The 18,276-nt window shown below is 39.9% G+C and overlaps 1 protein-coding gene across 1 annotated transcript in view; it reads left to right on the forward strand.

Moving 5' to 3' along the window:
* Positions 1-5,261: 5,261 nt before the first annotated feature.
* LOC105222290 (caprin homolog) overlaps positions 5,262-18,276 on the forward strand; it is a 62,559-nt gene continuing 49,544 nt past the window's right edge. The window contains exon 1 of the mRNA XM_049451713.1: positions 5,262-6,385. Coding sequence (XP_049307670.1) covers positions 5,550-6,385 — 836 coding nt within the window. The 5' untranslated portion in view covers positions 5,262-5,549. The remainder of the gene's footprint in view (positions 6,386-18,276) is intronic.

The following is an 18,276-nucleotide window of genomic DNA, read 5'->3' on the forward strand; positions in this document are numbered from 1 at the left end:
ATTGTGTGGGTACGCTTTAACTCCTTCACATCGCATTTTGGGGCTTTTGCCATGGGAAATATGCAAATTTAATGTTTCTGTTAATGTTGGTTGTCTTCTGCCAGCTTCACCCCTGACCCCGAGAACAAAATTCATTTGTCTTTGAATTGCCCGTTAAATGCCTCAAAACTACTTAATAGCGGCGTTGTCGCAGACAATTAACCACCTAATTTTGTGTGGCAGAGCAAATGAACTGGTAGATCGCTGATTTTCTAGGAGGATTTCAAAATAAAAAATATTTAAATGATTTAGAATGATGTGGATACTTTAATAGTATCAGCTAAATCACATTGCGCTTAAATGTAGGCAACAATTATACATATATTGGGTTAGGTTAGGCTAGAGGGTTGATCCCTCAGCGAGGCTGTATATCTTAGACTGTTAATCACAGTCCTTTGTAAATCCAAACCTCCTGTAGGCGGATATCAGCTATCTGAAAAAACGCCCTGAACCTATCACAGGTCTGCTTAGGCGTTTTATTTCCATACCCACTATTTCGCCTGTATGTTTAAAAGTATGAGATCCATGATGTGTTTGTCTTGACCTGGCGAAAGCGTGGCGTTCCTGGAAAAAGCGTTGATATATTTCTATTTCATCTCATTCGAAAAAACTAATGCAGCTGGCATCAGGAAAGATGTTCATGTACTGCATGAATTCCGAATGGACAAGGTCCAGTTAGAACATTGAAAGATGGACCTTACTGAAAGCGAATAGTTCCCGAGACCCTTTACGATTTGTCCTGGGCCATAAAGACTTTCCGATTGTATAGCTTGTAGTGGAACAAGACTTGCTGAGCTGCTCTGAGGCTCAAAAAATCTGCAGAGAGCCATAAGGAGACAACGAAGTCTCTACTCGTTCCTGGTCCGCGTTTATTGAGACTGAAGTACCTGTCGTAGCAAGCCAGGCATCCAAACTAGTTTAATGATAAAATAACTTGATGCTAGAGATAAGGATTCCAGACATTCTACAGTTCTTGATTGCGCAGACTGCGAACTCAAGGCCAATATCGCAGCTCCACTATTAGAGTAGATAGTCTCTACTCTAAAAAAGGCTGCCCTACAGAGGGGTAGATCAACTGTTATCTTTATGACATTTACTTACACTTAGATGATGTTTAAAGTTTTAAAGGAAGTTTAAAACTGGAGCTGATGGAAATTTCTTCGCAAAAAAGCAAAGTCTACTTCATGCTGTTAATGGTTATTTAAATATAGTATATGGATATATACCAGGGGGCCGGCCCCGCAATATAGACAAATTAGGAAATTTCATAAAGCGCAAGAATTTTAGAGCCGCAATTTGACTAATTTATTAAATTAATTTTTATTTCCTATTGAAGGGGCGGAAATTTAACATTGGTCAAATCAAAAAAAAAAAAAAAAAAAAAAAAACCAAACAGAACCCATTTTGACCAGCCAAATTACTTGTAGATAGAGAATTACATACATATACCAATCTGAACAATGTCAAGACTTATTCCATATAATCACCCACAAGCAATTAACTAGTAATCTTCTAGCCACCACTTGGAGCAGATCAGAGAACATAAACAAATTTATTCTAGAATGTATTCTTATATGTTCTCTGGTTAGACTCAACAGATGCTAGCGGCTTCTTCAGTAGCATGCGTTCAACCATGAAAGCATATTTTTTTAAGGGGACAAAAATATACAAGCAGGATGTTTGAGAAGTCGTGTTAAAGCAGTTAAGCATTACTCTTTTCGATGGAAATCATTGAATATTTTAGGAAGTTTCAGCTCTAGTACAATGTAAAAACCACCCAGCACAGGCTTAAAAGCAAGATTATTGGCTTCATAGCTGCAAATGATTGGCTATCTGGAAGTCCGCATTTAAATCCAGTGGCCTACAGCTTGAGGTCAAGACTGGAGAACATGAACTGTCGAGTAGTCCACAGAAATTTGGAGAGTCTTAAAAATCTTTGGTTCGCGCAGCGTCGTCAGTAGCAATATAAACTGAATAAAAACTGTGCGTTGGTATTGAGCGAGAAATGCATTATAGTTTCACTTTTATAATGACCTGAACTTGTAACAGAATTTATGGCAGGATTTTATACATTTTAGTAATAATCTCTCTATATTAAAATGACGGAAATTGCATGTGCATGATGAGTTAGAATTATTTAACAATTTCCTAAAATATGCTGTCATTATGTCATTTTAAGAACTCATTAACTTTTGATTTAGTTTAAATAATTCTCGTAACATAATTAATTTCTATTTCTATACTTTTCAAGCCAATAATTAATTAACAAATAACGTTTTAAGATTTAGTATTATACTTAACATACCTCATGCATAAGTATATTGGTTTCATAAATATGACTATTTGTTGTGTAATCAAAAAATTGAGAACATTAGTAAATTCCCAAATGTTTACACAACTTTCTCCGGCCAATAAAATATAAAAATACTTCGATTAAGCGAAAATTGCAATTTAATTAGATTTTCATGCGTAAGTGCCGATGATGCCAGCGGAGAAGAGCAAAATAAATAGAATAAGGAATAAAAAGAACGAGTATTGTCGTTGAAAACAGATAACGGAAAGAATTTAGGTCAAAAGCGGTACATGTTATGTACAACAACAAGCCACAAAGTATAAAGAACAACAACAAACTACTACATTGAAGAAAAAATAGCACATAAACAAATCGGGTGTTAACGAACGGAGTTGTATAGACATTAAAAATAAATAAATAAGTGAATTACCGGAAAAAATAAGAAAAATCGTTAACTTCGGTTGTACCGAGACCGTAATACCCTACACAGTTGCATTTCTTTTAGTATATAAGGGAAAGAAGAGATCTTTAAATCGGTTATAATAGATCAGTTTGCATGGCAGATAGCATATGCTATAGTGATCCGATCTGAAAAAAAAATATTCGAGGATTGCAGTGTTGTTTTGGACAACAATCTATCCCAATTTTGGTGAAGGTAGCGTTTGAAATAAAAAAGTTTTCCATACAAGCTCCTGATTCTGATCGTTCAGTTTGTATGGCAGCTATATGCTACAGTCATTCGATCTGAACAATTTTTCTGGAGATTACATAATTATCTTAGGCAATAACCCGTGTCAAATTTCGTGAAGCTATCTTGTCCGATAAAAAAGCTTTCCATACAAGCAATTTATTTCGTTCGTTCAGTTTGTATGGCAGCTATATGTTATCGTGGTCCGATATTAATCGTTCCGACTAATGAGCAGCTCCTATGTGAGAAAATGGGGTGTGGAAAATTTCAGCATGATATTTCAAAAACTAAATGACTAGTTCTAGAACACACAGATATACGGCCGAACATGTGGACGGACCTGGATAAATTGACTCAGCTTGTTGTTACGCTTATCGTTTATATATTGGGTAGTCGAAAAAGTCTTTACTTGACTGTATCTGTTCGTGTAGCACAATAATGGTTCGCTTGCTTTCGTTCTGGAAATTTCGATGTGAAAGACGCGCCAGGCGCTGGTCGACCAATTGTTGAAAAAGTCAATGAAATTATGGAAACGATTGACCAGGACCGTCACGTTAACAGCCATGATATCGCTAAGGAACTTAACATTCATCATCAAACGGCTTAGAACCCTTTAAAAAGGCTGGCTACAAAAAAGAAGCTAGATGTTTGGGTACCACACGAATTGTCTGCGAAAAATTTAATGGACCGAATTAACATCTGCGATTCTTTGCTGAAACGAAATGAAATCGAACCATTTCTGAAGCAAATGGTAACAGGAGAGGAAAAGTGGATCAAATACGACAATAATGTGCGAAAAAGATCATGGTCTAAGCGTGGTGAAGCTCAACAAATGGTCGCAAAGCCAGGATTGAAGCCTCGAAAGGTTATTATGAATGTTTGGTGGGATTGGAAAGGAATCATCCATTATGATCTGCTCCAGCCTGGTCGAACGATTGATTCAACATTTTACTGTCAATAACTGATGATATTGAAGGAAGTACGAGTAATCGAAAAAACGGTCAGAACTGATCAACAGAAAGGGTTTTGTTTTCCATTAGGACAACGCTAGAACACACACATCTTTGTTGACTCGGCAAAAACTCGAAGAGTTGCCTGGGAAGTTTTGATGTATCCAGCATATAGTCCTGCCTTTGCATCATCGGATTACCATTTGTTTCGGACAATGCAGAACCCTCTTAACGGAGTAAAGTTAGCTTCAAGAGAAGCATGTGAAAATTTCTTATCACTGAGAAACCAGAAAAGTTTTACACTGACGGAATAATGTCTCTAGTGAAAAATTGACAAAAAGTGGTCTACCAAAATAGTACATATTCATTTAGTTCATTAAAGTTCATTCTAAATATAAAAAAAAATAAGTTAAAGTTTGATTATGCGAAAAGACTTTTTCGACTAGCCTATATATACTTTACGACTTTTCCTTCGAGATGTTACAAACATCGTGGCAAACTTAACAGGGGTATTTAGGGTATAAAAATAAAGAAAAAGGTTCTTCCGAAGAGCCGAGTACTCGTATTACGCAGCTAGTAGTAAATGCTAAACGCATATATACCCACAAATACGAGTATATGTACTATGTGTAAATACTGATATAAAGTGCTAAGTGGCTGCTAAATGATGACGTTGCGTCAACTGAGACGCCTTCAAAGCACCGTTAAGCGGTGACGAGATTAACACGACAAGCGAGTTTCGACGGTTGCTTAGACGGCAATTAAAACTGGAGCAGTAGAACGCTTTTAAAATATATACATATGTGAGTATGTGTATGTGTGAGTATGTGTATGTGTGAGTATGTGTATGTATGAGTATGTGTATGTATATCTCAAACTAACCGTAAGCTGTTGTTGTTAGCACGAGCTTTGACAATTAGCACCTGACAGGTGAAGGTAGCATTGCTACTAGTTCTACATACAGTTTAGGTGTGCGTGTTTGTGAGTGAAATAATTGATAATTGGCTGAGCATGGCGGGCATGTGATGATTGTTCTAGATACAACTAGCAGTGATGATATTTTGAGAATCGAAGATTGTTGGAATCTTTTACATATTTATCGCAGCTTCCTTCTTCAAACATTTTCGGAAAGATTTCTGTCCAGTATGAGCTTGTGTATGTATTTACATATGTATGTGTAGCAACTGAAAGTATGTATGTATGTAGAGTGCTGTCGCAAGTTGTCAGCCGCTTGAGGAAACAAAGCTCGCCACAAGATTTTAGAACAGTTGCAATCCGGCATTCAAGCTGTACGGTATTAAACAGTGACTGTAGTTTAGTTTGGAGCGAGAGGAAAAAGTGAATTTGAGTATCACTCGTAGCGCGTGGATAGCGGTGCGCGTGAGATTTATTTTTTTCCAAAAAAAAAAATTCCAAAAAAATTACAAAAAAAAATCAAATAAATTTACAAACAAAAAAAAAATCAAATAAATTTCCAAAAAAAAAATCAAATTTATTCAAAAAAATTTCAATACCAAAAAAAAAATATTCGAAAAGACCAAAAATATACTAAAAGTGTTCGTAGAAAATTTTCCAAAAAATGCTGCAACACACGAATAGACTAATGGCAAATTTAAAACCCACCGGCAAATGTCTCCTCACACTGTTCGTCTTAATATTTGTGTTTTCAATTACTACCTACGCTTTTACGACAGTGCTGCAGGATACAAAGAACGCAGAAAGCACTACGAAGACACAAGAAACTGAAATTAATGAAGAAAATGAGATCAACGCCACCGTGGTGAGAATATTAATGAGCGCCAACGATCAACGAGCAACAATGAATGATGAAAAAGTCAGTAAATTTTTACTTGTCAATATAGAACAACAAAATGATACTGAGAGACTTTTAGCAACAACAATAAAGGAGCAGAAACCACGATTACAACACCAACAAAATAAACGCGATGTTAGTAATACAGCCGATCAGCAAAATAACAACAACCAAAGTACCGTTAAACAAGGTTACTACGAAGAGCAACAACCTGTAGTCGTACATGCCGAGACTCTGCCCACGCTCGGTCGGCGTCAAGATAATTATGGTGCGCCACCTAGGCCTTATCAGGATGCCTATTATGCGCGTCCCGCCTCTGCGTACGACGACGAAGAAGATGATGCGTCGCAAGAGGGCGCTGATGGTTATCCTTATGAGCAGCGACCTACAGCGGGTTATTATGGCGATGATAATGATGATCGGCAGGCGTCTGAGGAGCGTGTTGGTGGTGAGGCGGAGAGTGTGGGTGAGGGACGTGCTGCAGGCAATTCTGCTTATGACTCATACTACAGGCAATGGCATTATGCCACACCAGCGCCGGTACAACGACCGAATGGCGGTTGGGAGGTCGGTAATAATCGGCAGATGCAGAATGGCGAACGGTAAGTGAGAGATTGATGAGTGCGTGGATGATTATGGAGAAGAAATGAGAAGACCAGAAAGAGACAGAAAGAAAGAATGTAGACAGAAAGAAAGAGTGATTCTGAAAAAGAGAGAGAGAAGTAGAGAGAAATAGAGAACTAGCTAAAAATACTTTCTAGAAAAGTGTGATATCCACTGTTGGCAGATAAATAAGAATTGTACAGTAGTAGATCGGATGGTGATTATATTTTAAAAATTCATAGTATGCTTCAATATTTATAACTTCTTTGTAGTCTGACAGAAAACAAAATATTTATCAGCCTATAATTTTTAAATATCTGAAAAAGAGGTCAAAAGGTTATATCACCCAAAGTTGAAATCTTATGCTTGACCGCTTGACATTGGTTTGTGTGAATTTCTAGTCTTGCGCTCGAGAAAATATTTTCAAGAATTTTTTTTCGAACAAAATATTAATATTATGATTTAAGATAAGCTAACTATTGGGTCCTTGGCTACGTTAGGTTAGATAGTTGAACCCTCAGCCCTTTTGGGTTCGCACTTAGACGTTTGTGTACGGTCCTTTGTGAAGCCAGACTCCTTTAGTTGAATATTAGCATAGTTAGGTAAGATAGCTGATCCCTCAACCCTTTTGGGTTCACACTTAGACGTTTCTGTACAATCCTTTGTGAAGCCAGTCGAAAAACTCCTTTAGTTGGATATCAGCTATTGGCAAAAATGCCCTGAACCTCTCAAAAATCTGCTAAGGTATTATATTTCTATTTCCGCCACTTCACCTGGAGGTCTAAAAGTACGCTATTGAAGGTCTTAAAAGAAGACACTCGAGAAATATGTGTTGAAATTATTCTTTCCCAACTTTTTTTGAAATGAGATGAGTTCCGTAAGCCTCTTACGATGTGTTCTGCGTCTGAAAGACCTTGGAACTGCACAGCAGCTCATCAGCATTATTGTTTTATACAATAACGCTTTGCCTAGGCAACCCAACCGACCTAATCAGTTATTTTACTCAATGTTAAGGTAAGGAGTCTAGACATTCTTTGACTAGTTCTTGGCACACCATCCAGTGAACTCAATGCTAATATCATTGCCTTATTATCGGAGCGGATAGTCCCCACTTTGAGGGGGGTTGCGCTCTGAATCGGTAGATCTTCTCTTCTTTATTGGAGGGGGTAGCTCTCATAGGTGCACTTCAACTGCACATAGAAGACTTCTTTGGTCACATCGTCATTATCTTCAATTAGGGCTTCGCTTTGAAGCGGATTGTTGCTCCACCGGGGTGAATGTCAAAACTCGGTGACGGAATCTCTCTTCCATCACGAATCCATGCCACAAGGATCGACTTATCTCAGCTCTTGTCCCGTCCATCGAACTCTTTTGATGTTAGCCCCTTCTCTTCCAAGGACATCAACCAGCATATTCAAAATTAAGGGGCCAGAAGGGATCACCAAAAGAAGAGTCTCGCATCCGAGGCTCTTGTGTCAAACGGCTGTTTTTTGGCTACCCAGAGAATACTTGGTTTAAGACCGGAAGTCTTGAGCTGCTTGAATGGCAGGATATGGTTCCATCCTCCAGCGGTAGATCTAATGTTAGCTATACGGCAACCACATTCGCTTGGAAGACACTTCAGTGGACTCCTGTACCAGGATAATTTTATGACAGTTTTCAAAAAGTCTTCTAATATATTTATAGAAACTACAACAACACATCCTTTTAAGTAACAAGGAACACAACAATAATTAATTCAACCACAATGCGCAGCAACAACGGAGGCATTAATTAACAAGCAACATATTGTTGCAGGTTATTAAGCATTGTGGTTGCGAGCACGAAAAGCAGCTAAGCCAAGTTGCAACACAATGGTTGTTGTTAAAAGTTATGCTGCTATTAGAAGTGTTGCAATAACGTCTTCTAGTTGTTGCATATACTATAAAACTGCAGAATTGTGGTTACTTTTGTTGTAATTTCATTTAATGTTATTGTTGTTGTTGCATACTCATTTCTTATCCACATATTGTATATTTATGATTTGTGCGTGCGTTATAAAGCAATTAGCAGCTGTTCTGTTGCTACCAAATTTGCGCATGCAACACATGTTGCTACATTAGCACCGCATAGCACCAACTAGTATCTGCTTCTATGCGGCAATAAAATCGTCTACACACGCACGCTTGTTTGTGCCGCATGTTGACAACTTCGCAATGTGGCTGCATTTCATGCTTGCCACAAATGCAACAATGCAAACTAATTTCACTTGAATACACATACACACACACACATACTTATAAATCGTAGACAAATATAATGCTATTGTTGCCACCTATGTATATTCACCTATGCTGCATTTACACGCCCCTTCTAAATATTTCCGTTATTTCGCGTACTTGCAACACAATGTTGCAAGTGCGTGACGCTATCGCTTGCATGTCTGTGCGCTACGGCGACTTTTGTTTATTATTCTGAGTTTACTTGCTTCAATTTTTGTTATTGTTTTAGCGTTGTTATTGTTGGCGATTTCTTCAGCGTTGCCACATTGTGTCTGGCGCATAATAGGTAAGCAAATAAAAACCCATACGCACGCATTGCTTGCTACTTTGTTGCCACCGCACACAATTTATGATGTGCACATATGTACAAGTATGTTGCATGCTTCATGTCGGATTTCGCGCGCTATTGTTGTATACACCCACTCTCGTGGTATATGTGCGTGTGTGTGTGTTTCGGTTGAACGTTAAATTTCGTAGAAGAAAAGTCCAGGAAAAATCGTTTGTATATATAAAGAACTGGAAATTTTAGATTGTTATTGTTGTTGTAGTGGTAGGGAATCTTCTCGAATTGATTTTTGTGAATTGCTTTTGATGAAATAGGTCTTGATCAGGTTTCATTCCGAGATCTAAGTTCCAATGACCAACAAGTGCTGCGAGTCTGGGTCCATTCCGTCTGTCGTGGGTTCGAATAACCAACTTAAAGGCTATGAAGACTTACCAGAACACTGTAGATTAGATGACGTTAGGAGCTTCGATATTTTCAACTAAACAGCTAACCAGTAAAGCTTTTCACGAGAATGTTCAAGAGGTCTAATTATAAACTCACAAAAAGTCATATGTCTATTCCAATTCATGATAGTCAGATGAATAATATGAAGGTGGTCTCCACGTGACCTTTAGTTACAAAAGATTAGTATGGATTTTCATCGAACCATACTCTTCTTTATTGGAGTAGGCACCGCTTACGCGGTAATAGCCGAGTTTAGAACAGTGGAAGGCTTCTTTTTCCTTTTCATTGAGGACGTTTTCTACGTGGCGGCTCGCCAACCCAGCACACAACCTTGGGGAGGGATGGTTAGCTCGTCTTCAAAAGGACGTTCTTTGGCTACCCAGAGGATACTTGGTCTAAGAACGGAAGTCATGGGCTACTTGAGATATATGTAAAATAATCGTCTTTGCGATACTATAATTTTCATGTGTAATTCAACCAATCTTAAAGTTTATATGACACAATAAAGAACTGGTTTTGTATTATGCAGTTTCATTCAAAGAATACCGTCGTCTGTGCCGTCGTTCTATAGGCATGACTGCCCTTTTAAGTTTAGGCCATGTTGTTTTTATACCTTTCTTTATTTATTCTATTGCTTTTTTCCGATGTTTTCTTTAGCTCCTACAGCTTATTCCTTTCGTATGCCAGAATGTCGTCTAGAGCATTATCGTGTATAACTATTATTGCATCGCCTGATACTGTTCAGTAGGCTGATGCACCCCTGAAAGCTGCTGTGCGGTGCACTCTGGCCACTATCTTCGGCTGGTTTTACTTTTTAGGCACATCTGCTTAGATCTCAGCTCCGATTAATAGGACGCTAATTTTTGTCGACATTAGGAGCTTTTTCTTTTCTTGGCTGGCGTCCCTTTGTTGGCCATTACTTTGCTAAGTTGGGAGATGATTTTCGCTGCTTTTCTTGCGGCGTGCTAGATTTGTACCCAGAAGGTTAGTCTGTGGTTCAGTCTGATGCCTAGGTAGTTTACTGCATTTTGTGTCCTAGGAATATCCGTAGTAGGCTTTCCAAGGTGAAGCTCAATGATCGTGCAAAATTAGAAGACTACATACTTCGCATCTAAAATAGATTATCATCATTTCCTGTATATCTAATTGGTGCATAGGGCTTAAATTAAAGAATGAATGCACTGAAATCTCTCTATTGTACCCTCTCTCTCTCTCTCTCTCTCTCTCTCTCATGTAATTTCATTCGACTCAAATGCATTAAGGAAGCCTAACAACGCGTTTGGGTTAATATACATGCCTTCGGAGCGCATATGTCATTTCAAGAACTTCTGCTCATTTCAATTACAGAACAATTTAAGATTGAAAGCTTTGAAGCGCCCGTGGGGAGGTCATACTTCTTCTTCTTTACAGGCGTAGACACCGCTTACGCGATTATAGCCGAGTCAACAACAGCGCGCCAATCGTTTCTTCTCTTCGCTACGTACGTGGCGCCAATTGGATATTCCAAGCGAGGCCAGGTCCTTCTCCACTTGGTCCTTCCACCGGAGTGGAGGTCTTCCTCTTCCTCTGCTTCCCGCGGCGGGTACTGCGTCGAATACTTTCAGAGCTGGAGTGTTTTCATCCATGACCAAGGCAGCGGAGCCGTTGCCTCTTAATTCGCTTAACTATGTACATATGTATATCAGGTACAGCTCATCGTTCCATCGACTGCGGCATTCGCCGTTGCCATGCGCAAAGGACTATAAATCTTCCGCAGAACTTTTCTCTCGAAAACTCGTAACGTCGACTCATCAGTTGTTGTCATCGTCCAAGCCTCTGCACCATATAGCAGGACGGGAATTATGAGCGACTTATAGAGTTTGGTTTTTGTTCGTCGAGAGAGGACTTTACTTTTCAATTGCCTACTCAGTCCGAAGTAGCACCTGTTGGCAAGAGTAATCCTGCGTTGGATTTCTAGGCTGACATTGTTGGTGGTGTTAATGCTGGTTCCTAAATAGACGAAATTATCTACAACTTCAAGTTATGACTGTCTACAGTGACGTGAGTGCCAAGTCGCGAGTGCGACGACTGTTTTGTTTGATGACAGGAGATATTTCGCTTTGTCCTCGTTCACTATCAGACCCATTTACTTCGCTTTCTTATCCAGGCTGGAGAAAATAGAACTAACTGCGCGTTTGTTGAGGCCAATGATATCAATATCATCGGCGTACGCCAGCAGCTGTACACTCTTATAAAAGATTGTACCTGCTCGGTTCAGTTCTGCAGCTCTAATAATTTTCTCCAGCAGCAGATTGAAAAAGTCGCACGATAGGGAGTCGCCTTGTCTGAAACCTCGTTTGGTATCGAACGGCTCGGAGAGGTCCTTCCCGATCCTGACGGAGCTTTTGGTCCCGCTCAACGTCAGTTTACACAGCCGTATTAGTTTTGCGGGGATACCAAATTCAGACATTGCGGCATAAAGGCAGCTCCTTTTCGTGCTATCGTGCAGCTTTGAAATCGACGAATAGGTGGTGAGTGTCGAGTCTCCTTTCACGGGTCTTTTCCAAGATTTGGCGCATGGTGAATATCTGGTCGGTTGTTGATTTTCCAGGTCTGAAGCCACACTGATAAGGTCCAATCAGTTTGTTGACGGTGGGCTTTAATCTTTCACACAATACGCTCGATAGAACCTTGTACGCGATGTTGAGGAGGCTAATCCCACGGTAGTTGGCGCAGATTGTGGGGTCTCCTTTTTTTTTTATGGATTGGGCATAGCAAACTTAAATTCCAATCGTTGGGCATGCTCTCATCCGACCATATTTTGCAAAGAAGCTGATGCATGCTCCTTATCAGTTCTTCGCCGCCGTGTTTGAATAGCTCGGCCGGCAATCCGTCGGCCCCTGCCGCTTTGTTGTTCTTCAGGCGGGCAACTGCTTATTCGAACTTCGTCATGGTCGGGCAATGGAACGTCTGCTCCATCGTCATCGATTGGGGAATCGGGTTCGCCTTCTCCTGGTGCTATGTGTTCACTGCCATTCAGCAGGCTGGAGAAGTGTTCCCTCCATAATCTAAGTATGCTCTGGGCATCGGTGGCTAGATCACCTTTGCGGGTTCTACAAGAGTATGTTCCGGTCTTGGAACCTTCCGTTATCCACCGCCTTTTTTCGTAGAATTTTCAAGCATTACCCCTGTCGACCTTATCGAGCTTATCAAGCTCTTCGTACTCACGTATTTCGACCTCTTTCTTTTTCTGTCTGCAAATGCGTCCTCGCTTCCCTCTTCAACTCTCGGTATCTATCCCATCCCGCACGTGTTGTGGTCGATGGTAACGTTGCGAGATAGGCAGTCTGTTTCCCATCACTCCTCATCGTACCAGCTGTTCTTTTGCGTTTTCAGGAAATCAATGGTTTCGGTTGCAGCTGTACGTAAGGAGTTAGAAATGCCGTCCCACAGTTCCCTTATACCGAGTTGTTGACGAGTGCTCTCAGAGAGCAGGAGTGCAAGCCGAGTAGAAAATCGTTCGGCTGTCTGTTGTGATTGCAGCTTCTCGACGTCGAACCTTCCTTGTGTTTGTTGGCGTGCGTTTTTTGCTGCACAGAGGCGGGTGCGAATCTTGGCTGCAACAAGATAGTGGTCCGAGTCGATGTTAGGACCTCGGAGCGCACGCACATCTAAAACACTGGAGACGTGTCTTCCGTCTATCACAACATGATCGATCTGGTTGGTGGTTTTTCGATCCGGAGACAGCCCAGGTAGCTTGATGTATCTTCTTATGCTGGAATCTAGTACTACAGATAACCATTTTTCGGCCCCGGCGAAGTCGATCAGCCTCAACCCATTTGGGGATGTTTCCTCGTGGAGGCTGAATTTACCGACCGTAGTGCCAAAGATACCTTCTTTGCCCATCCTGGCGTTGAAGTCGCCAAGCACGATTTTGACATCGTGGCGGGGGCATCTCTCATAAGTGCGCTCCAGCACTCATAAAAAGCATCTTTGGTCACATCGTCCTTCTCTTCCGTCGGGGGGTGGGCGCCAATCAGCAACATGTTGAAGAACTTCGCTTTGATGCGGATTGTGGCTAAGACGTTCATTCTCCGGAGTGAATGATAGTAACTCGGCGACGGAGTCTCTCTCCCACCACGATCCAACACCAAACTTGCGCTCCTTTATATGGCCACTGGTAGTTAAATGTCACAAGGACCTACTCGTCTCTGTCCTTGTCCCGTCCATCGCATTTCTTGGACGGCGGTGATGTCAGCCTTTATCTTTACGAGGACATCTACCAGCTGGGCAGCGGCACCTTCCCAATTAAGGGACCGGACATTCCAGGTGCATGCCCTCAAATCATAGTCCTTATTTCGTTTTGCCATGGACGTCATCAAAAGGGGGGTCTCTCATCCGAGGCTGTGTTTGCTTTTTCATTGGGGGTGTTTTTTTACGTGGCGGGTCCCAAACCCAGCGCACAACCCTATGCAGGGGATGTTTCGCCTTCTCACGTTAGCTCGCCTTCAAACGGATGTTCTTAGGCTACCCAGAGGATACTTGGTCAAAGACCGGAAGTCGTGAGCTGCTTGAGTCATATGTAAAAGAATCGTTTCTGGCCACTCCCAAGTGAATGGCGATCAGAGAACTTTCCTCACTTGCGTGAACTTCTACACATGACTCCATCCTCCCTACACATGACTCCATCCTCCAAAAGGTCAAGGCGAAGGTCATAATATCTATAGTATTCTACCGAATATAATACATGTAAACTTTAATCTGCAGTGACTAGTATACAATGCTTAAAACTTCATTGATTTGTCTCTGGGGAGAATAATTATTTGTCAACCTGAAATTTTAGACCAAACAAGCATAATCAGTAATCATTAATTCTCAATTTGTCTGCTTTCCGGAGCTCTTCGTTGATGTTTCGAGTTCTTCTCCGATGTTGGCAAAGCACGACTCTGGTTCTATCAGCTTAGTGGCTGCCGTTTCCTTACCGTCGGTTAGCCAACTCGTCGCACTTTAACATTCTGGGTTTATTTTCAAAAGAAGTAAACGCAATTGTGAAAGGTTTAGTTTCTAAAATATCCTCAAATATTTAAACATTAAATAAACATTAAATATTAGTATACAATTGCAGGTATCTAAATAGTATCCTTCAACATATTTTTATAACTAAATAACATAATTTAAAATTCATGGCAGGATTGTAAATAAATTATAAACTCACAAATGTGCGAGTAAATTGCATTGCAAATGTGTTTATTTATTTATTAAATGTAAAGCAATTTAGATGCCATATAAAACTTTCCGCCCACAAATATGTATATGTACATATATGTATGTATGTAATTTTATACTTTTAATAATTGTGTAATTCAGTATAATTAACTACAAATTAAATTGCCTTCGTGCACATATGCATAGACAAACTTCAAGTAAAGCACTTGTGAGAAAGCTGATACATTGACTTGACCATTGAATGATTTTACTTTGCCCAGCTGGAAACTTACGGAGACGATGCTGTACGAGGTATGACAATTAAGTAATGAGACTGATTCCATAAAAACCGTATATTTGAAAGTTATTTTACAACTCTGCCATCCCCTTCAAAGTAGTCCCCTTGGGCAGCTATACACCGATTCCAGCACGTTTTCAATGCTTCGTTACATTTCTGGAACGCTTTGACTGGGATGTACGCGAGTACACTCGTCACGGCCGCCTGGAGGTCCGTACTCGACTCAAATGGGTTCCTTTGACCACTGACTTTGTTTTAGGAAACAAAAAAAATCACAGGGTGACTTGTTTGGCGAATAAGGCTGCTGTTGCAACCCTTTAGAGGCCAAATTCTGGGACACGCTGAGGACGGTGTGGCACTGCGCATTGTCGTGATGAAGGATCCAGTTACGAGCCTTTTCGCAATCTTTCGAGTATTTGGCAATAGTAGACTTGATTCACAGTTTTCTCCGGTGGAACGAATTCTTTGTGGACGATTCCACGGCTATCAAAAAAGGCAATAATCATCGTTTTCACCTTCGACTTGCTCATGCGAGCTTTTTTCGGGCGAGGGGCGCGCGGAGACAACCATTGTGAGCTTTGGCACGACTAAGAGCACTATCACCATACACTCTTACAATTTTAGCGTACGTTTCCGAAGCTGTTTCGCCCAATCTGGCGCAAAATTTTATCGCGACGCATTGCTCTTGATTTCGTTTTTCCATTTTCGTGACGAGCACTACAAACACACGTCTACTCAACTTGACGCAGCAGGCGAACTAAACAAGCTAGAGCTATTGTACATATATCAATAGAGAGGGGAGGGATGCCGGATGCCGAAGAGAAAGGGAATTTCAAGGTCACAGGTTTACCACAAGCGCGGCAATAAAAACAGTCTCATTACTTAATTGTCAAACCTCGTAATAATGTCTAATCTCCTTATTGATATAGGCTGCGCACATAAAATCATAAATTAAGTAATGTTGCCCACCTTTGGGAGCAATAATAAAATGTTAATAATATATTTATAAAAACCGCAAAATTTTCGAAAATGATTAGAATTGAATAAAATAATTTTTTTCCAATAAAATATAAAAGTAGAGTGTGCCTACAGGGTTGTATAGCGCATACTAGATGCATATACATATATCCATACAGTTACAATTGTATGCATTTGAAGAACGCTAGACAAACGCAGGAAACCATAAACATTTGTAGTCACCAACTTACATAAGTAAATGACCACATACATACATATACATGAGAGTATATTTGTATATATAGGTATATGTGGATATAAAAGTACGTTTTCCTGACAGCAGTGACAGCGTTTACTGAATGCTATATCCTCGAGCAATACAATAACGGAATATTTACTATATTCACACGCGCACATATGCGAAGATGTGTTTATAATTTGATCATTTACATATGCGTGTATGTAAATGCATGTAAATTGGCGCCACTTTAATGGTAAAGTCGAACTGTATGAAGCGGAAGTGATTGAGAAATTTTAAATCCAATTAAATTTCACTTCGGAATTGACTGAAATTTCCGTGCGAATGAAGTTTCCAAATAAAAATTGCACATAAGTCAATGCGTGCGTGTATGTATGCGTGTGAATATGGTCAACAACTGTATGTGTGTTTATTTATTTACACAAATTTACGTACATTTGCCGTGTGAAATTTAAATTAACAATTATACAAATGAAGCCAGGCACGCACACACATCCATACATACATTTATAAGGGCGACTGTGGTTGTGTATGTGTGCATATTGGCATAATCAATGGCAGTCAATGCCCAGCGTACATAATTATACACATATACATTTGTAATTATATGTGTGTGTTTGTTGTTGTTTTTAATTTTTTATGCAGTCAGCATTTTCTGCGTGTATCGTCCCTTTGTTACTGTTGTTATTAAAGGGTGATTTTTTAAGAGCTTGATAACTTTTTTAAAAAAAAAAAACGCATAAAATTTGCAAAATCTCATCGGTTCTTTATTTGAAACGTTAGATTGGTTCATGACATTTACTTTTTGAAGATAATTTCATTTAAATGTTGACCGCGGCTGCGTCTTAGGTGGTCCACTCGGAAAGTCCAATTTTGGGCAACTTTTTCGAGCATTTCGGCCGGAATAGCCCGAATTTCTTCGGAAATGTTGTCTTCCAAAGCTGGAATAGTTGCTGGCTTATTTCTGTAGACTTTAGACTTGACGTAGCCCCACAAAAAATAGTCTAAAGGCGTTAAATCGCATGATCTTGGTGGCCAACTTACGGGTCCATTTCTTGAGATGAATTGTTGTCCGAAGTTTTCCCTCAAAATGGCCATAGAATCGCGAGCTGTGTGGCATGTAGCGCCATCTTGTTGAAACCACATGTCAACCAAGTTCAGTTCTTCCATTTTTGGCAACAAAAAGTTTGTTAGCATCGAACGATAGCGATCGCCATTCACCGTAACGTTGCGTCCAACAGCATCTTTGAAAAAATACGGTCCAATGATTCCACCAGCGTACAAACCACACCAAACAGTGCATTTTTCGGGATGCATGGGCAGTTCTTGAACGGCTTCTGGTTGCTCTTCACCCCAAATGCGGCAATTTTGCTTATTTACGTAGCCATTCAACCAGAAATGAGCCTCATCGCTGAACAAAATAAAGCGCGAAACACATTTCGAACCGAACACTGATTTTGGTAATAAAATTCAATGATTTGCAAGAGTTGCTCGTTAGTAAGTCTATTCATGATGAAATGTCAAAGCATACTGAGCATCTTTCTCTTTGACACCATGTCTGAAATCCCACGTGATCTGTCAAATACTAATGCATGAAAATCCTAACCTCAAAAAAATCACCCGTTATTTCAATTATTGTTGTTAGTTGAAAATTTGTTTTATTATTATTATCGTCATTGTTGTTGTTGTAGCCGTGCAAGCAATTGCTTCGGGCGCCAAGTCTCACTGTCAAGTTGATTACACATAATTGTAGGCTTTTATTGCAAGTGTTGTAGACTGGACCGCATGCGTTTGCGTACCTTAAAGCTTAACGGTATATTTTTGAGTGTATGTATGTGTGTGTGAACTTTTATTGTCTCATACACATGCAACCCGCGTACGCATACAATCTACATAGTGTACGTCCGTGCTCGCCCTTATTTAACTGCATTATTTGCAAATTTATTATTGTTGTTGTTGTTGCTGTTTTTAACATTGTTGTCTGTCTTTAATTTTTGTTAAGTATGTGTAAACAGTGTGCTTGCTTTTTTATTTACTATATACAATGAATGTTTTTATTTACACATATGCAAATTTGCATAACTGTATAGTGAGTTGGTACAATCTGGCAGCTTTGTGAGATTTTTCACTCATAGTGACCGGAAAAGTTGCGCAAATATTTCAGGATTATTTTCTGGGTATAAAAAAATTTCATAATAATA

Source organism: Bactrocera dorsalis, chromosome 1, assembly GCF_023373825.1.
Source record: "Bactrocera dorsalis isolate Fly_Bdor chromosome 1, ASM2337382v1, whole genome shotgun sequence".
Lineage (NCBI taxonomy): Eukaryota > Metazoa > Arthropoda > Insecta > Diptera > Tephritidae > Bactrocera > Bactrocera dorsalis.